General features: G+C 43.7%; 1 protein-coding gene across 7 annotated transcripts in view; it reads right to left on the bottom strand.

Annotated features, from left to right (window-relative positions):
- The window catches only part of AHCTF1 (AT-hook containing transcription factor 1), a 77,230-nt gene extending 66,748 nt beyond the window's left edge, over window positions 1-10,482 (bottom strand). For 3 of the 7 annotated variants that reach the window (XM_087859506.1, XM_087859511.1, XM_087859508.1), the window contains exons 1-2: window positions 10,108-10,482; window positions 7,181-7,292 (exon numbers count right to left, since the gene is read on the bottom strand). In XM_087859506.1, the coding sequence (XP_087715632.1) occupies window positions 7,181-7,292; window positions 10,108-10,438 (443 nt within the window). In that variant the 5' untranslated portion in view covers window positions 10,439-10,482. Of the gene's footprint in view, window positions 1-2,683; window positions 2,832-7,180; window positions 7,293-9,652; window positions 9,745-10,107 lie in introns of those variants that run through there. The other 4 variants (XM_087859517.1, XM_045796353.2, XM_045796408.2 and 1 more) reach the window with 4 other exon arrangements.
- Window positions 10,483-20,675: the final 10,193 nt, after the last annotated feature.

Here is a 20,675-nt window from a genome sequence, read left to right as displayed (position 1 = left end):
ATACTTAACCAACTGAGCCACCCAGGTGCCCCCAAATTATCCCTTTTCTAAAGGTCATTCTGGTCTTGTCTGAAAAAGCAAGTTTCAAAAGAATCAAACTGTTTCCAAATAACTTAGCTGCACCCCAGAACAAGGCTCAAGAATATGTAAACGAATGCAAAAATATTCAGTAATAAAAGACAGTAAAATTCACAGTATCTGGCATCCAATCAAAAATTGCCAGGCATGCAAAAGAAGGGAAAAAATATGACCCATAATAAGGAAAAAAAAAACCCCAACCAATAGAAACAGACTTAGAAATGACACAGAAGTTAGAATTACGAGATGAGGACATTAAATCAGTTATTATAGCTACAATCCCTATGTCCAAGAAGACAGAGGAAAGGATAAGCATGTTAAGGAAAGACTCAGAAAATATAAAAAAGACCAACTCAAACTTCTAGAGATGAGAAATACTGAATGGGATTCGTAGACACAGAAAGTATTACTGAACCTAAACACCCACAGTAGAAACTCTCTAAAACAAAGCACAAAGAGAAAAAAGGCTGAGGCAGAAAGGAAAAAGAACAGAGTACCAATGAGCTACGGGACAATATCAAGTGCCCTAATATAAAACAGCAATGTCAAAAAAAAAAAAAAAAAAGACAAAAATATTTAACAACTAATGGCCAAAATTTTCCAAATTTGATTAAACTACAAACCCACAAATCCAAAAAGGCCAATAAACCTCAAGCACAGGAAACGAAGAAACACCACCAGAGGACACCATACTCGTGCTCGCTTCAGCAGCTGACATACGCTGAAATTGGAGCAAAAGACATCATATGCAAGGGACAAAGAGAAAATCATAAAAGTATCACATTGCAAAGAGGAAAAAGAATGACAAGAGACTTCTCGTGGAAAACGATGCAAACCAGAATACGGTCAAACAATATATTTTAAGTTATGAAAGAAAAAAAAAGCTGTCTAAAAGAATTCTATACCCTATGAAAACATCACTTAAAATGAAGGCAAAACAAAGACCTTTCAGACATACAAGAGCTGAAAAAGATGGTCACCAGCAGATATGCTCTACAAGGAATGTTAAAGAAGTTGCTTCAGGAAGAAGAGTATTTTGAACTGAATGAAAATGAAAACATGATACACCAAAATTTGTGTGACACAGCTTAAACAGTGCTTAGAGGAAAATTCACAGCACTAAACACCCATAAGATCTCATATCAGTAACTTAAACTTCCGCCTTCAGAAACTAGAAAAGAAACAAATTAAACCCAGCATCAACAGAAGAAAGGAATAAAAGAACTGAATTTAAAGAAACAGAAAAATCATAGTTAAAAATAATCAATGAGGGGCGCCTGGGTGGCACAGCGGTTAAGCGTCTGCCTTCGGCTCAGGGCGTGATCCCGGCGTTATGGGATCGAGCCCCACATCAGGCTCCTCCACTATGAGCCTGCTTCTTCCTCTCCCACTCCCCCTGCTTGTGTTCCCTCTCTCGCTGGCTGTCTCTATCTCTGTCAAATAAATAAATAAAATCTTTTAAAAAAAAAAAATCAATGAAACAAAAAGCCAGTTCTTTGAGAAGATTAAAAAAAAAATCAACATAGAGAAATAGATCAATGAGAGCAAGAAAACAGAGTCTGAACTATTTCACTTACAACAGAAATAACATTTCAAATCGCTGTGAAAATGATACCAGATGGAAAATTACAAACTTTTAATAATGTCCTGAGATAATTTAGCCATCCCTGCTGGGAAGAAAAAAAACTCCTCCTCAGAAATGGGAAATTATAGATGGATAAAGATCTGAAGGCAACCCCCACCCCAAAATGAGTGGTGGGGGGAAGGAAGCTATAATCTATGAAGCAACTTCTACGTACTGGGCATTAATTAGACTTTAAATCTTCTGGTAAAACTGACACCATGTCTGTCCTATAGTTTCGGGCACCCTGCCTCATCTTTCTATCCCTGCTACTATCGTTCTCAGAAGCCCAGCATACAACACTGTTTTCTGAGGGGGGAAAAACCTGCTTCAATGGCTAACCCCAAAAGATAATGACGTTGAAGATGAAAACTGACATATGGAAATAAAAACTTTCAGGGCAGGGGGGTACTCAATGGTCTAGAAAGAGAAAACTCAAAGGACAAGAATCATGATCTCAGAGGGTGCACAGAGCCATCTAACTTAATCACTAAATTCCAAAATATGAGAATTTTTAAATTGTAAAAGAGCAGCCTAATTTGAGGGAAAACCTTAAAGGTAAAATTTATAAATCCACAATTAATCTAAAACAAAAGGAAGTAAGGGCACCTGGCTGGCTCAATCAGTAGAATATGTGACTCTTGATCTGGGGGTCATAAAGTTGTAGCCCCACGTCTGGGGTAAAACCTCCTAAAATAAAAGGAAGTAGAAAGTTTTGTGAAACATATGCTACCTTGAATTTACCAGTGGGTAGATTTTGATCACTGTTCTGTTACCTTATGTCAAAATAAATTCAACAAATGAGTATCTGTTGCATTAACTCATCAGAAACAGAACCCAGAGCCGAATGGACTGTGGGCTAAACCACCCTTTTATGTTTTCAAGTGTTAAGAGGTTCCAAATACACTGTTATCCATATATTTTTTAATTTCTTCTTTAATTTCCTGGTTGACCCATTCATTCTTTAGTAAGATGTTCTTTAACCTCCATGTATTTGTGGTCTCTCCAGTTTTTTTCTTGTGGTTTTCTTCAAGTTTCTTAGTGCTGTGATTGGAGAGGCGCCTGGCTGGCTCAGTCGGTGTGCCTCTTGATCTCAGGGTCGTGAGTTTAAACCCCATGTTGGGCGTAGAGCCTACTTAAAAAAAAAAAAAAAAAAAAGGAAAAAAAGACAAAGCGCTGTGATGGACAATACCCATGGTATGATCACAAACATCTTTTCTTTTTTTTTTTTTAAAGAAAGGTGGGGGGAAGGGAGAGCACATGTGGGGGTGGAGGGGCAGAGGGAAAGTGAGAGAGAATCTTAAGGAGGCTCCATGCCCAGCACAGGGCTCGATCTCAAGACCCTGAGATCAAGACCTGAGCTGAAATCAAAAGTCGGATGCTTAACCGACTGAGCTAGCCAGGCGCCCCTGATCTCAATCTTTTTGTACTTGTTGAGGCCTGATTTGTGACCTAGCATGTGATCTACTCTGGAAAATGTCCCATGTGCACTCGAAAAGAATATGTATTCTGCTGCTTTAGGATGAAATGTTCTGAATATATCTGCTAAGTCCATCTGGTCCAGTGTGTCATTCAGAGCCATTGTTTCCTTGTTGATTTTCTGCTTTGAAGATCTGTCCATTGCTGTAAGTGGGTTGTTAAAGCCCCCACTATTATTGTATTTTTATCGAGTTCCTTTATGTTTGTTGTGAATTGTTTTAAATATCTGGGTGCTCCCAAGTTGGGGGCATAAATATTGACAATTGTTAGATCTTCTTGTTGGACAGACCCCTTCACTAAGATACAGTGCCCTTCTTCACCTCTTCTTACCATCTTTGGTTAGAAATCTAGTTTGTCTGATAGGAAGATGGCTACTCTGGCTTTCTTTTCATGTCCATTAACAATGATAAATGGTTCCACATCCCCTCACTTTCAATCTGCAGGTGTCTTAGGTCTAAAGTGAGTCTCTTGGAGGCAGCATATAGATGAGTCTTGTGTTTATATCCATTCTGATGCCCTGTGTCCTTTCACTGGAGTATTTAGTCCACTTACATTCGAGAAATCATTGATAGATATGAATTTAGTGTCATTGTATTGCTTGTTAAGTCTTTGTTCCTGGAGATTTTCTGCTCCTTTTTAGTCTTTGCTGCTTTTGGTTTTTCTTTCCAACTCAAGGAGTCCGCTGCAGGGCTGCTTCAGTGGTCAGAACTCCTTTAGTATTTCTTGTCTGGGAAATTCCTTAGCTCTCCTATTCTGAATGACAGCCTTGCTGCATCGAGTATTCCTGGTCGTCCATTTTTCCCATTCAGCAGGTTGAACATACCATGCCACTCTTCTGGCCTGCCAAGTTTCTGTGGTGAGGTCTGCTGCTAACCTGTTATGTCTCCCCTTGGAAGTTAGGGGCATCTTTTCTCTTGCTGCTTTTAGAGCTTTTTCTTTATATTTTGCAAATTTAACTACAATATGCCTTGGCATTGGCCTGCTTTTCTCGATTCTGATGGGAGTGCCTCTCTGTGCCTCCTGGATTTGGATGTCTGTTTCCTTCCCCAGTTAGGAAAGTTTTCAGCTATAATTTCCTCAAATAAACCTTCTGCCCCCTTTGCCCTCTCTTCTTCTTCTCAGACTCCTATGATGCTTTATGGAGTCACTAGTTCCCTAAGTCTACATTCATGATCTAATATTTTTCCTTTTCCTGTTCTTTTCAGTTTCATTATTTTCCATCATTTTATCTTCTGTGTCATTTATTCGTTCCTCTGTATCTTCCATCCTTGTAATTATATTCAGTCAGTTTCAAATCTCAGTTACTCCATTTTTCATTTCGGCCTGAATAGTTTTTAGCTCTTTCATCTCTGCAGTAAAGGACTCTCTGGTGTCTTAAATGCTTTTCTCAAGCCCAGGTAGTATCCTTATGATTGTTGCTTTAAATTCCAGCTCAGGCATATTGCTTCTATCTGTTTGGATTGGATCTATGGCCGTGACCTTTTCTTGTTCTTTCTCTTGGGATGAATTCCTCCATATTGGCATTCTGTCTAAGTCTATGTCTTCAGTGTCTGAGGAAGGCCTGTTATGTTTCCTCTTTCTGAGAGTAATGATTTTATTCAGAAGAGGTCATATACCATCCAGGGCCTGGCACTTGAGGCACTGTCCTGCTGTATGCTGCGTGCACTGTGCTGCTGTGTTTTGCCTGCTCTTTCCCTCAGGTCAGTCCTCTGCAGGGTTTCTGCTTGCCCGCAGTGGGCAGTGTTTGGACCTTGGCCAGTGGGGCGAGTTTTAACAAGGTGTGCTCTGCTCTGCTTGTTAAGAGACCTGATGCTGTTTCCACTGGAGCTGAAGCTCTGTAGCACTCTATGGTCAGTAAATGTGGTGTATGCAGTTGGGGGCAGGTTGTGCTGGTCTTCTTGGGGAGGGGCCCGCTATCTGGCTCTCAGGCACACTTGCAGTCCAACTTCTCTGTAAAAGTACTTGTCCTAAATTGATCCATAATTTTCTCTCTGCTGGGCCCAGTCACAAGTCCCTAACACAGACAGTCTTCTGTACAGGTACATCCAGGGTGCAGCCACACATCTCCAAAGTTCTGGCGCTTCTACTCTAGCTGACGCCTTCCACTTCAGGCCGGAAACAAGACAGTCTGCAGCCACTTCAACACCATGTATCCAAGCACACCCAAGAGTTGCTTCTTTATAGCAACCCCAAGTTCACGTGTCCTGTGACCAGCATTTCCACAAAAGGTTAACATTATAACCATGTTAAGTTAGTGCTATCCTTAGAGACCTAGAAATTAAATTTAAAGACTCTAGAATTTTGAATCCTTGAAGCTGCTAACTTCCTTAGTGATCCTGTTTAACCTCTCACATTCAATGGATAATCCTATCAATTCTGAGTCTATTTCCTAATTCATTCAACCACTACTAAATACTTATCATAATGTTCGATGCACAAAAATGAAATGCTGAAACCACAGCTTCCTCCTAAGTGCTCCTCTATCTTCATATTCCCATCTCCCCTCTTTGTTCAATTGTTTCTTTGGATTAGGATAACAATTATAATTCACTTCTTGGTCCTACAAGTTAATTAGACTTAGCTTCTACGTAACTAAAGGAATTTACCACCCCCTCTTTAGTTCCACTGGAATTAGAGCACTGTTCTCAAACTGATGCCTGTTTCAAGTAGAAAAATAATTTCTTAAAGCTCTTGGTGTCTGAGAAACAGTAAGTTGAACAATAATTGCAGGTTCTATCCAGAGTACTAGAAAAGGCACGAATTTTCAATTAAAATGGCTTTAGGTCCAGGTTCTACCAATTACTAGTACATGTAATGCTGTACTCCTCTACTCTGTCTTCATGTCACACCCAAGCTTCTAGAAAATGTGAATACCTATCTCTCCAGCTCTTAGCTTATCATGATGCCTGGCACAAAAGAGTTTAAAAAAGTGTTCAGTGAATGAAAGAGAAAGTTTTTCAAATTCGTAAGTTAGCCTTTGAATCCATAGGGCAAAAATTGGCTTCAAGACCTTTCAAATCACAATTTACAGTATGAATTTTAACATTTTAAGCACATTGCAAAGAACTTCTGAAAATTTATACTATTAGAAAGAACACCTCATATAGACATGTATGTTCATAAATATACATTAAGCAGCTCTGCTCAGTTTTGTACAAAATTAAGCAGAGTCCCAGCCTTTATGACATGCCAAAATCAGCAACCTCTGAAAGTTTCAATTCCTTCTCAAGGTCTAGGGAGGCAGAGCTGGACACTGTGCTGGCTGCCAATGAAATAAAAATGTCGTTCATCTTCTTGATAAAACACAGATGGATTATGTAACTCCCTTCTCAAAACCCTTCAGTGATTCCCGACTGCATATACAAAGCAACATCCTCAGCCTCAGGCAATGAATGGCAGCTCCAGACTGTCTCTACAGAGCTGTCTCTCAAAACCATCATCAGTCTGCTACTGCCCAGCACTTTCACTCTTTTATGCTGCTTTCCCTTTCATCTCTATCTGCCAAAACCCCATCCATCAAAGACTAAATTCCCAGTGTGGCCTCGGTAGACCCATCCTTTCCCACTTAATCTTATCTCTGAGCTCACTCCTTTCCACCTTTAGGTTAGCAATCATAAATACTATTTTTGAAACTTGTTACTTGTGTTTGCCTGTCTTCCCCCCTATAGTATGAATTTCTAAAATGCAAAAATCATGTCTTGTTCCTGTGAATTCCACAGTCACAATGCCTTGCAACTAATAGATCCAAAACATGGTAAATGAGGACAGCAAAGATACTAACAGGGAACAGAAATAGACATGTTAAACAATAAAATCAATTTTTAAAAATTCAAAGTTCTTTAAAAGCCAACAAGAAAACAAACAACTCAATTAAAAAATGGCCAAAGACCTTAGCAAACACTTACTAAGAAGATACACAGATAGCAAATAACCCCATGAGAAGCTCCATTTCATATGTCATCAGAGAAACGCATATCAAAGCAATGAGACACCACTGCACACCTTTTAGAATGGCCCAAATCCGGAACACTGACACCACCAAATGCTGGTGAGGATGTGGAGCAACAGGAACTCTCCTTCACTGCTGGTGGGAGTCCAAAATGGTACGGCCACTCTGGAAGATAGTTTGGCAGTTTCTTTCAGAACTAAACATATTCTTAACCACACGATCCAGCCATCACACTCCTTGCTATTTACCCAAAGGAGCTGAAAACATGTCCACACAAAAAAACTGCACATAGATGTTATCACAGCTTTTCCTCATAACTATTGAAATCTGTAAACAACTAACATGTCCCTCTGTAGGTGAATGACTAAATAAATGGTAAAACATCTAGGCAATGTAATATTTACTCAGTTCTAAAAAGAAATGAGCAGGGGGGCCCCTGGCTGGCTCAGACAGCAGAGCATGTGACTCTTGATCTCAGGGTCCTGCCACTGGGCATAGAGATTACTTAAAACAAACAAACAAACACTTTAATGAAGAAATGAACTATCAAGCCATGAACAGACATGGAGGAATCAGAATTATTACTAAGTGAAAAAAGCAATTTGAAAAGGTTACATACTGCATGATTCCAACAACATGACAATTCTGGAAGAAGCACAACTATGGAGACAGTAAGATCAGTGGTTGCCAGGGGTTAGCAGTAAGCGAGGGATGACCAGGCAGAGCACAGAGGATTTCTAGGTCAGTGAAAGTACTCATAATACTATAATGGTAGATAGAAGTCATTACACATCTGCCCAAACCCACAGAATGTACACCACCAAGGCTGAACCCTAATGAAAACCATGGACTTTGGTGATAATGATGTGTCCATGCAGGTTCAACAATTGTAACAAATGTTCTACTCTAGTGGGGAATGTTGATAACGGGGGGGGGGGGGGGGGGGGGGGTGCTATTCGCCAGTGGGAGCGGGGAAAGTGTATACTAGAGCTCTCCGTACCTACCACGCAACTCTGCTGTGAACCTAAAATGGCTCTAAAAAATAAAGTCTATTAGAAAGAAAAATCTCAATACTGGCCAGTTTGGGGTCCAACCTATTTTCAAATATATATTGTCTCAGTACTAAGATGCAAAACGAAATTCACAAAACTCCTAGGAAAGATTTTATAACACAGAATGCCACAAATCAGTTCTGCGGGAAATACACACATCCTCAAAAGCAGCTGAATTCCACCACAGCACATAAGACCTCATCTAGTTGTTCAATAATTATATTGTAACAACACTGAACAAACATTTTGTATGCAGTTTTACTTTTTTGGTGACTCTTAAAAAGACTAAGAATTATGATGTACATGCAAGCTGTCAGTGGACTCAGAAACTTCCAGCCTTTTAGTAGCTGCTCTTTCAAACTTAACTCAAACATTTATTAATCTCCAAGCACTTTTAAAACATTGTGCTGGGCAGGGAATGCTAGGGCACTAAGATGACCCACTTCCTGACCTCAAAGAGTTTACCTTCTAGAATGAGATACATAATCAACCCTTAGAATATCAGACACAAATAAATGCTATAATAGTGGTATAAATGATGTGGGATAAAGGGAAATGGAAGAACGACTAGAACACATGGCATTTAAGCTGAGGAGGATGTGAAATTTCGGAACTTGAATAAAGCAGGGATGGAGCTCCAGGTTGAAGGCCATGAGCAGAGGAACACCAAAGTACATCTTCAAGAAAAATGGGCCCAGGAATTGGGAGGATCTGGAATAGGCAAAGCATAACTTGTGAGTAGCTGAGTCTGGACAGCAGAAGAGACTTATTATGGAAACTGTTGACCTAACCTAGGAGAGTCAGACTTCGTTCTGAAGAACAATTAGGAGGTGCTGAAAATTTTCATGGTCAGCAGGAGAGAGAGGAACAATGTTCTGTTTCCTCTTAAATCAAGATGTGTCCATCCCCAAATTGCTATAGAACAATCTTTGAAAAAGCTATGTTAAAATAATTTTGGCTGTTTTGCGACCTGGTGATACTTTGATAGGTTATTGAAAAACAGAAGCAAAAATTACAGTTATGGAAAGAATGCACACTTCCAACAGCGTTTAACGCACTTGGAGCATCCCTCCAGCATTAACTTCAACTGGGCTTGTCATCCCCTGGTCTCTGACCCAGTCGGTCAACGCTCAAGAAAGGTTCTTAAAATCTCATTCTTTAGGATATTTTGAGAATAAACTGAAGTTTAAAGTTTCCAAGGGGCCTATATTTTATCCTAAAGGGCCCAGGTTCTTCCAAATACTCCTCAAACGGCCAATTTGAAAAAAGATAACAACCAGCATGCACCTCGTTGGCGCTGAGAACAAACTAACCTCCCCCACAGCCCAGCAGTCAACTAGTAACAAAAGTGATCGTCCTCAAATTCCGGGGGGCCCGGGAGGGACGGCGAATTAATAGCCACCCCAAGACATGCTGACCAATTCGCCGCACTCTCCAATCCCGAGGCCGACCCCTCCCGCGGCCGGGACTCACCCGAGCCAGGCCCAGGAGCATGTGCAGCACACGCCGACGGAAGACCGGCTCCACTGCCCGGCAGGCTCGCCCGGGGCCAGGCCGGCCAAGGTCTCCACAGCCCCGGAGCACGGCGGCCAGGGCACGCCGCGGGCCCGGCCGCCCTGCGCGGCGTGCGGGCCGGGCCTGCGGCGCGGAAGGCGCGGGGGGTGGATCCCGCAACGCTTCTCCGCCGCCATGTGCCGCCGGTCGGTGGTTATGTAACCCGCTGCCCGGGGGGCCCCCCTGGGCGCGCCGCCCCCGCCGCCAACCGCGTCCGCCCGCCGGCCCGGCCCGGCGCCGCGAGCCCGGCCGCCCGCCCCCGCGCCGCGCGCCCAGGCCCCCGGGCCCCGCGCGGGGAGGCCCGTGGCCCTGCGGCCCAGGCAGCGCGGACCCGCCCTCGCGCGCCGGCCCGGCCCCTCCCGCCCTTCCCCTACCTGCGCAGGGCGGGCGGCCGACCGCCCCGGCCGCCGAGTGCAGGGGGCGCAAGGCCGCGCGCGTGCTCCTCCCGCACGGGTCCGTCACAGCATCTCCCGGGAGACACGGCCGCCACAGGCACGGCGCGCACGCCGCCGCCGCACCTCCAGCCTCCGCCCGCGACCTCGCCGGCCGCCGCAGACCCACAGCCCCGCGGACGCCTCCGCCGGCTTCAGGCCGACGCGCAGATGGGTGACTCCGACGCCGCCGCTGCCCGCGCCGCGGTTCCGGGTCCTCCTCCCCACAACTCTGCCTCCTACACTCTGAGGGCGCCGGGCCTGCTCTAAGCATTACCCCCACGGTACCGACCGAGACTTATAAGCCTGGGAGGGGTGGGGCGGGGCGGGGCGCGGAGGGGCGGGCGGGGAGGGAGGGCAGCGGCCGGAAAAGAGATCGCGGCGCGGATACCTGAGTTCTCGCGAGTGTTCCGGCCTAGGCGCCTGCTCCGCGGGAATTTTCAAACTCTCGCAGGAGAAGGCGGGGGGAGGGTAAGGGAGAGAATGGAAGCCCGCCTGGCACGGGAGGGTTATTTACATAAAACAGGATCTCCCCGCCTCCAAAGTGCTTCTCAGGCGGGGGGTGGGGGTAAAACTACAAGTCCCACGATGCCTTGCGCGCCACCACCCCGTGGCGGCCCGGCGCGCGTACTCGCGCGGAGTCGGGACTGGTAGTCTCTGCCCGCGGAATCCGCCCGCCTTGAGGTCCTGCGGGCGGGGTGAGGGGGCTTCTGTGGCGGGAGAGCGGCCGCCACGTTAGCGAGTGTCCCTGCTCGCTGGTGGCGTTGGGGTGGTCTCTGGCCCTGTGGCAGGCGCGTCTGCGCTGGGTGGTTTTCGTCCCCTGTACTCCGACTCTTCATGCCCAAGGTGGGCCGACTGGCGAAACGCTTTTCTTGCTTCTGCATATTTTTAAATACCCGCGCTTGCTTTCGTGGCCACAGGTGTCACACCAACTAGTCAGTCTTTTTCCTAGTTTTACCCCAAAGCAGTGTTACCGTTTTGGTCGCCGTAGGGTTTCACTGTGGAATTTAATTTGTTGTTGGTATCTTTGACGCTGGTCCCTGCACCAAACGCGTTTCAAACAGATGTCGATTATGTCCCTGATACCAAATAAAATGATTATAACAAGGTAGACAGAAGATTGTAGCAGGACGCTTCTGTTATCAGAAAAGTCTGTCCTTTTCTGTTACCTTCTCCCATATGTTTTTTGAGATATGCTCCCTTTTAAAGCTGTAATTTCCTTTTTTATGTAATTTGTTTCTTTATCGGTAGCAACCTCTGAATAGGACAACATATTTGTTTGCAAAGGTGGTGGGCTAAGCTGCGGCAGCTTAGAGTTGAAAGGGGTTTGGGGTGTTTGTCTTAATTATTCGAAATAGACCTTTTCAAACAGAAATCCCTCTGGCAAATGTGCTGACTTACGTCGTGGCCTTACTCTGCATCCTGCACTTCCTTTCTTTGGCACCATTTTATGCTGGAGCCATGAGTACTGAACTTCTTGAGTTCTCCACTCTGGTGTCCTGCTCCTGAAGCTGCGTGGCATTAGGAAAATCAAGTGACCTCTCTGGGCTTCAGTTATCTTTAGAGCAAGGGGGACTGGATTAGAGGACTGACTGATTCGTTTAGACAGACCTCTGTTAACTTTTCTCTAAGGGCCTGCCAGTTGTAAAATTCAAGTCTATCTCTTCATACTTACGATACAGATTAATCAACTTTCTAAATCAGATTTTAATCTTTCCTTCCATCATTACCAGCAGAATGGTTTCTGTATGGTTATAATCTGGACCAATCCTACCTGTCATATTTTATTTCCTTCTGTAGTTCTGAGGATCTTTTCTTCACTCTCATGAGAGAGCAGAAGGCAAACTGGGGGCAAAATGTGAGCTGACACACCCCATGACCCCCCCAACTTAAGGTGGGATGTAATATATATGTATCATATATATCTGAGATATATCTGAGATATATAGATATATACACACTATTCCTCAGGTTCTAGTAACTGCCTAAGAACAAGGCAAAGGAAAAACAAATGGTCAACTGATAAAGATCACAGTCATTCATATAGGACTTGAAACTCTACTGTAGTTTGTAACCATCTTAATTTACAAGAAAAACACAATCTTAATAATAGACTTCCAGTAACCTATAGACTCAGTTTCCTGGAGCCCTAATGTCCCCTTCACCTCCATAGGATAGAAAACTCTGTACAATCAGTTACTCTGCACAATCACAATGCAGGTCTTTTTGCCCACAGGTCCTGTCCCTGAGCTGTCATAAACACACCTTTTATACTGGAAACATCTCAAGAATTCTTCCTTGACTGTTAACTCTCATCCCGCATCAACTATCCTCCAAACATATTTCTGCCTTTCACTGTCTCCCAGCCTCTCCCCTCGTCTAAATCTCACTATCCCACGGGTCCAGCTCAAGCCTCTTATCACTCCCAAATCTTCACTTCAACTTTAGCCCGCATTCGTTACTAAGAACTTGCCCTGAAAATATGCTAACTGCATGATTGTATGTCTGTTTCCCTGTTTGCCTCTGACTTCCCCCATTCCCCCACCACCCCCATCATCCTGGGAGCAGACTATAGCTCACATTTTTTTAACACTACCCTCATAACTGCTAGTTGTTTATTTAAATTCTGTTCAAAAACTGAATTTTCACTTTAAAGCGCTCATCCAACCCTTTTCCCTCTTTTTCAGTCATTTAAGCATGTGACAAATTATTTGTTAGTTCCAAGAGATGTTAGTAAGTATTAAATGAGGAAAAAATCTGGGTTTGGTAGTCAAATGAGTTTGGGGAAAAGCTGATTAAATAAAATCAAGCATTTCTTTTATGTAATACCTCACAGCCTTTAATAGGCTTGGCATTTCCTAAAGTTACTTGACCATGGACTCTGTTTATGCTCTTGGATCATCTGGCCTCGTTGGTGTTTCCCCAGAATGGACCTTGGTAAACAGGGCCTCAAAGCTTTCCCTTATTGGAGGAAGCATTGTGACATGAAAAAGATTATGGTCTTCGGAATTAGAAGAACTTGGGTTTTAATGCTTTTCACTACTTTCTGGCAACCTGTCTTTAACTGAATTACTTCCCTCTCTGAATCTGTTCTCTCCTCTGGGAAGAAAGAAGAACGAACGTTCCTTTCTTACTTGCCTTGCAGGGCTCTTGCAGAGATTAAATAGAAGTATGCGCCCCGCTCAGAACTTCATTCCCTTTTTATCTATATGGTCAATAGGTTTCGGTTTTGGTAAAAAGCCTACAAAATGATCATGTCTAGTGGGGATGCTCATGCTTCCATTTGGAGCGTTTATTTAAGGGCAATATTTCAAGACCACACCAGCATCCTGGGAGCAAACAGACAACCATGTGATTTCAGAGATCTTAGAACCTCATTGAAGTGCTGCGATTTTGATCTTGTTTGTTTTACAAAGAAATTGGTGGGGGCGGGGTACTTTCCTATTTTAACAAACGAACAACAAAGGGTGCTTGTCTGTCTCAAATAGAGGCAATCCTTTGTCCTAACAGTTACATTTTCATTATTCTTGTAGAGATTATTGGTTAGAACAAGCAGTGCCCACCCTTGACTTTCCCAATGGACAATGAGCTTGGTGAGTGAAGAGTCTTATTTTTCTCGTTCCCCACTATGCTTCCAGAAATGGCATAATGCCAACCTATAAATTAGTGCTAAGGTAATTGTTTAGTGAATTAGTGTCTACGCATTGATTTCACCATTCAAAGCAAAACACACAATATTTGATTAAAAGGGACCCTGGAGATATTTAGGCCAAACAGCTTATTTTATAGATGGGGAAACACATTGTCAAATGATTTTCCACAAGTACTTTGGGATGGATTTTGTTTTCTTAAAAAAAAAAAATAGACATTAAATCAAATCTACTGTCAAGAGTCATCTGAGCCAGACAGGTGTACCCATTTCTGTCATTATAGTCTTTATGCACTTAAAAGACTGTTTTACATGAATGATACCCCAAAAAGCCACATAGTTTCTTTCTTTCCCTCTGAACACTGATAGTGTTGGTCATGAACATGGTATCACAATTAATCTCTTCTTAAAAATTATTTCCTGGGGCGCCTGGGTGGCTCAGTCATTAAGCGTCTGCCTTCGGCTCAGGACTTGAGCCCAGTGTTCTGGGATCGAGCCCCACATCAGGCTCCTCCGCTGGGAGCCTGCTTCTTCCTCTCCCACTCCCCCTGCTTGTGCTCCCTCTCTCGCTGGCTGTCTCTCTCTGTCAAATAAATAAATAAAATCTTAAAAAAAAAATTATTTCCTTTTCTGCCTCTCCTTGTCTCTCACATCTTCCTCTCCCAATGTTACTTCTTAAAATCTCTGTGTGTGTGTATTTATTTATTTTTAAGATTTTATTTATTGGAGAGAGAGAGATAGAGAGAGCGTGCACGAGCAGGGGGAGGAGCAGAGGGAGAGGGAGAAGCGGACTCCTCCCTGAGCAGGGAGCCCAACACAGGGCCAATCCCAGGACTGTGGGATCATGACCTGAGCTGAAGGCAGAGGTTTAACCAACTGAGCCACCCAGGTGTCCAGAAATCTGTATATTTTAACCAAAACCACCAAGGGTCTGATTTCTCTGTTCCTTACCCCCAGAAAACACCATTAATGATGAATCTTGAAATTCTGCCACACGCTAACATATCATGGCATTTTTTTTCAATCTTTGCCTTTTCAAGACTCCTGATTGCCTTTGAGGGTTGTTATACCAGATTCCAGGGGGCATGTAACAGTTAACAAGCTTCTTTTAGTCAATGATGTTGCAAGTACGGCTCACAAGTCACAAATCTCTCACTTGTCCCAAGCTCCTGCCTCTAAGGAAGCCCAGCTAAGAGAAGTTGGCTCTCCACAGTTGAAAAGTGATGGAATGAGCATGGCCAAGTCTGATAGTCCACTGAGGGAATAGGTCACCCATTTTAATAATAGCTTTGTGCCTAGTTTATTCGATGGATTCTCAGCCTTGCTTTTTCTCATGAACTTATTTGAATCCCACTGAGCTTGCATGTCCTATAGGAACTGTGGCATTTGCATGGTGTTTTAAATGTTCAAAGTGCCTTAAATTCTTAGTCAAAACAATAGCTCTATATGGTTTAGATTATAAACAGTAGATTTTTTTTCCCTTTTGCCTTTTTCTGATCTTTACTCCTTGGGTCCTCTGTATGTTTTTTTTAATAAACTTCAGATAGATTTGTTGGATTTGATTAGAGAAGGGCGTCGGTGACACGGTATCCATTTTTCGAATGGAACATCAAAACAAGATGTTCACTAGGATGCCTAAGTGGAGAGCCAGCAATGGAATGTCCAGGATAAAGTTCAGCGTACCCTAGAGCATTCTTCTCCTGAAAATACGTTTAAATGTAGAACACCTGTAGGGTTTAGAAGTGAATTATTTATTAGCAGACCACATTAGCTGATTCCTGTTTAGCAAAGAAAACAATATAGAACTTTAATAAAATCAAAATTACATCCTTACGATCCTAAAGCAGAACTCTCAAGTCGTATTTTTCAGTATAGTTTTGTTACAGTTCCCTGTCATTCATTCCTTTGTTTGTCCATCCATCAAATATTTATTGAATGTTTTCAGTAGGCTGGTTGTTACTCAGGGCACTGGGGATACAGAGCTTGGTAAGACCAGTATCTCTGTCCTTCAGCAATGTAATGAGGACAACATCATGAAATGAAAAATTACCTTTTGTTTGAAATATTTTTTTATAAAACCTCCTTTTCTTAAAAAATTTTATTTATTTATTTATTTATTTGAAAGAGAGAGAGTGTGTGCATGTGCGTGCAAGCAGGGGATAGGGCAGAGGGAGAGAAAGAATCCCAAGCAGACTCCCTGCTGAGCTCAGAGTCCAACGTGAGGCTCAATCTCAGGACTCTGAGATCATGACTTGAGCTGAAATCAATAGTCAGATGCTCAACTGACTGAGCCACCCAGGTGCCCCTAAAACCTCCTTTCAAATCAAAGAGAGCTACAACTCTTTCTTGAATATCTTCTTGATAATTATAAAGGACACTTAGTGTCCTAGTGAGTCATTGGAATATTCTACCTTCACCTTCTGGTTTTGGTCAAGCCATGTATTCAAAAGAATTGGTTGGGTCACAGGCTCATTTCCTACCAGTTGGACAAGAAACTTTTAAGGAAGGCCTGCCACTTTTATGTTTTTGAATAATGGCTCTATAATCCCAGATTTCTTTTGTTTGTACGATTCTATATTCTCTTATTTAAAGCATCTAATTTTATTTATTTTTTTTTTTTAAAGTAGACTCCATGCCCAGCATGGAGCCCAGTGCAGGGCTTGAACTCATGACCCTGAGATCAAGACCCGAGCTGAGATCAAGAGTTGGTCGTCCAACTGACTGAGCTACCCAGGCACCCCTTAAAGGGTCTAATTTTAAAGTTAGATAACTACCCTTCATTACCTGTGCCAGAGACTGTGGATATGAAAGTTTAATACACTTGGCAAATTTCAGGTATTAAACGTAATCCAGTGCTTTGATTAAAGTACGAATAGCATAACACCCCCTTGCTATGCATTGTTCCCACAGCATTTATGTTTTTGTATGGTTGGGAGGTTTTATACTCTCTGGGCTGTTGACACAGCACTCATGCAATCTTTTAATCCCATGTCAGACAAACAGATGTTGCCTCATCAATAGAGAAGCTTTTGGAAAACAGACACTTGATAAATCTTTAGTAAATAAGTCTGGGGAGCTATCCTCCCCAGGAGAGGGTGAGGAAGGACCAGAAGAGAGTGAGCAGAGCCAAAGTGGAAGAATCCATCTTTTTGAGTTAGTGTTCAAAGATTGGAGAAGATTAAGAGTCTCTCAGTTTAAAGATCATGAAAAATTTCCCCCCACAAAATATAAAAGTAAAAAATAAAGATCATAAAGGGGCACCTGGGTGGCTCAGTCAGTTGAGTGTCTGACTCTTGATTTCAGCTCATCAGGGTCTTGAGATCGAGCCCTGCATGGGTTTCCACACTCAGCAGGGACTTCGCTCGAGATTCTCTCCCTCTCCCGCTGCCCCTCCCCACGTGTGCACTTTCTATTTCTAAAATAAATAAATGAAGTCTAAAAAATTAAAAAATAAAGATCATGAAGAATTCAAAGAGTAAAATACAGCCCCACTGATACTGCAAGACTTGGGTGGAGTCATGGGGCAGAACCGTGAAAGGAGAAAGTGGTGCACAAAAACCAACCTTGGTGGACTTGGGTATGATTCCAGCTGAGTTGGAAACTGTTACTTAAAATAAGTCTCCATAAGTCATTCAATGACAGTTGCAGGTGGGTCCTTAAGAACCCAGTGGCGTTCTTAATGGTATTGAATTAGAATCATTTCTTTCCTTTGCTCTTTTTGCTGGCACACTTCAAACCTGCGTGTTGTCAGCCTCCTGGAGAAGAAGAGATCCGAAACTGTGGCTCCCAACTTCAGGTCAGCCTTCGCACCCTCCCCCGCCCCCACCATCAGGCCCATAGGCCAGCGCAGCCTGCACCCCATCCCACTCTAGACCAGCCTCAACGCAAACATGATGGGGGCAGCGTCTCCAGTGCATGGTTGAAAGCAGCATTCTCCAGAGAATTTTCTGGAGAGGTGAAACACTTTGGGAAGCAGCATGTTAAAACACGAAAGCACTGAATTTGCAGGAAGCAGACGTCCATCCAGAAGATGATGTTACCTTCGCTATCTGTGTCCGTGGAGAAAGACCTTAAACTGTCCAAGCCTCCATGTGTTTGACTGTTATAAGGATTATGTGTAACAACACATAGTAAACTTGGAACTTCTACCAAGTGTTCGCTGATGCCAGCACGTTGCCAGACATGAGATGACTTATTTAAAGAACAACGTGTGAGGCTCTGGAACATGTTTCTCTGATGTTTCGGATGAATTGTTCTACGTGAATATCGGGCTATGGTCCATCACTATATTAAGATTTTTCTTAAGTTGCTAGTCATTGATTTTTAATGTTAGCCCATCTAATATATAATTTCATATATAAATCATGGGTTACCAGAGTCAGAGGGCCCTTTGAAATGACCTCACCCAGCCTGTTTCAAGGGGAGTTTTGCTCAAAGTCCTGTTTAGTTTTGGTAAACTGAAACAAGATGGCCCACAGGGTTCCTGAGTTCCTGTATCCCATTTACTTCAACTAGAAGAAAATTAATTACCCTTTATGACACAACGGCAAACCAAATAAAGTCTATTCTCCTGCCCACTTTCCAACATCGACATGGGTAATTGGACAAGAAACAAACACAGCTGTGATATGAGAGAGAAACAAAGCATTTCCAGCTTCATGAACCAGAATAAAAAAATCTTTGTCTGTAATTGCTGCTACTATCTGTGTTGGCAGCAAGTTAACGGGAGGGCCACTCCAGACAAAGGGAGTTGATGAGCGGTGTTGGTATTTGCCCTGGTTGACAAGCTGGCTGCCTTGACACGGGAAGTGTTCAGGGAGGCATTACAACATCTCGGACACTGTATTCTGATCATCTTTTATAAGTATCTCCTGACCACATGGCGAGCTTCATTAGCGGCTCTGTCACTTTTCCGCAACACTCCGCAAAGAACCTGCCATCTGTAGGCATTCGCTTTTTTCAAAGAACTAAATGAATACTCTTTTTCTTCTTTCTTGGAGTTGGAGAGCAAGGAAGGAAAAAAGATAGAGGTATCTGTCCATAAAAACAAACACAGGGCGCTCTTCCTTTACTGTCAATGAGAAGTAGATGCAGGGAGAGATGTGCTTTAATTTGCAGCTTGTGTGGACATGGCCGCATGGGGCCTGGGGGAGAGGGGCACGCACCAGCCAGCAGGCAATCCCAGCCTTGTGCTGTGCACCTTCGAGCCGAGGCACGGCCTCTGCTGGGCTCTCAGTCCACATCGAGGAGCTCCTTGGGTATGGGTTGTGCTGGGGGGCGCTCCACGGTTTCAGAATGAAGACTTATTTCAAGCAGGGAACTCTTCTTGACGACTCCTATTTTGAATTCTTAGTGCTCTGAGAAGCTTTAGAAGACCAGAAGATGAGCGAAATCTAAAGCCATGCCATAGTTCCATAAATACGGATGTTTTCAGTTGTTTTTGTTTGTTTTAGCTCATTTTCTTTCCCCTAAGAATGAGCAGCAGAAATGGCAAACCCTTCCCCCCACCTGCCAGTCCAGGCATCATCCTCAGGTCCCTGCTTTCAAGCCCTGTGACTCTCCTGACCCCACCATCCCCCCACCGACGACCTGAGTGCTTCCCGATGTTTTCTGGGCCCACGAATTGCTGCAAGACAGAGCCTCATGTGGACACCGTGACATTTTCCGTCTGTTTCCCTACAACGCGTTTTTACTTTCATTCTCTTACAAAGCTTGGTCTTTCCTTTTGCTACTTTTCTGAATTATGTGGTTCCTATTAATCTCTCGATTTGTGTGCCATCTGATTCACTTTTTAGCCTCCCGAAAAGTTTGCTGACCCTCACTTGTTTCCTGGCATGTGTATGGCCAACCATTGCGCTTGTCATTGAAGGTTGGGAGGAAGAGCTTTAAGAGCAATGGATCTGCCCAGCAGCCCCTCGGACCCCCGCGGGCTGACAGCACCATGACCCTGGCTCCAGTCCTGGCCTCGGAGGTCCAGAAACCGGGCCATGCCAGGATTCCCAGAGCTCATCTGTCTCAAGGAGTCTGACTTGTAGGAACCACATTCATAAGAAGTCTATACATAAACCCCAGTTCTAGTTTATTAACTTACCGTAGTGGCTATTTCCTTGCTTTAACTAGGATCCCTGTAACTCCTTTCCAGAGCACCCCCTTTTCCAATGGTGAGTTACCTGCACCCCCTTTTCCGATGGTGAGTTACCTGGGAAATGGAATAATCAAAAAATTGCTTGCTGAACGTGAAATCATAGTTGGAAGGGGGAATTGTTTTGAGAGAGATTTCATCCGGGCCCAAGAAGCCTGATGACTCACAGTTGCCTCACGACAGAGGACGGTCTGTGCTGGAGAAACATGGCCAACTCCGGGCCCCTGACTTCCTGTCCCAGGGGGAAAACGTTCACTGCTGCCAACGTGAGTGCAAGGTCAGTCCAGACAGGGCCCAGTACAATGACTGGGGTTTTGCCGGTGAAACTACAAGCAGGCTGGCTCGCCGAGATTGCTTCCAGGTCCCTGCGAGTGATGTATGGATGTTTCCACTCCCCTCCACTCCCATGGATTCATCCAGTCTCTTGATGGATGGTCAAGTCTATCCATGATATGTGTGAAGTTCATTCGTTTGTCGTTCACAGGACAATTTTATTTCCCTTATTTTCTTGGGGGATACCTTGCTCTCACTTCCATGAGTTACTATGTAACAATATTACACTCTTTTTTCTTTTTAAGATTCTTTCTTTCTTTCAGATTTTATTTATTCTTTTGAGAGAGAGAGCATGAACAGGGGTGGGGGTGGGCAAAGGGAGAGGGAGAAGCAGGCTCCCCACTGAGCAAGGAGCCTGATATGGGACTTGATCCCAGGACTCTGGGA

The sequence above is a fragment of the Ursus americanus genome, chromosome 2 (genome assembly GCF_024610735.1).
Source record: "Ursus americanus isolate L20-20 chromosome 2, mUrsAme1.1.p, whole genome shotgun sequence".
NCBI lineage: Eukaryota > Metazoa > Chordata > Mammalia > Carnivora > Ursidae > Ursus > Ursus americanus.
The sequence above is the reverse complement of the archived record's forward strand: the minus strand, read 5'-3'. Positions and strand labels throughout refer to the sequence as shown.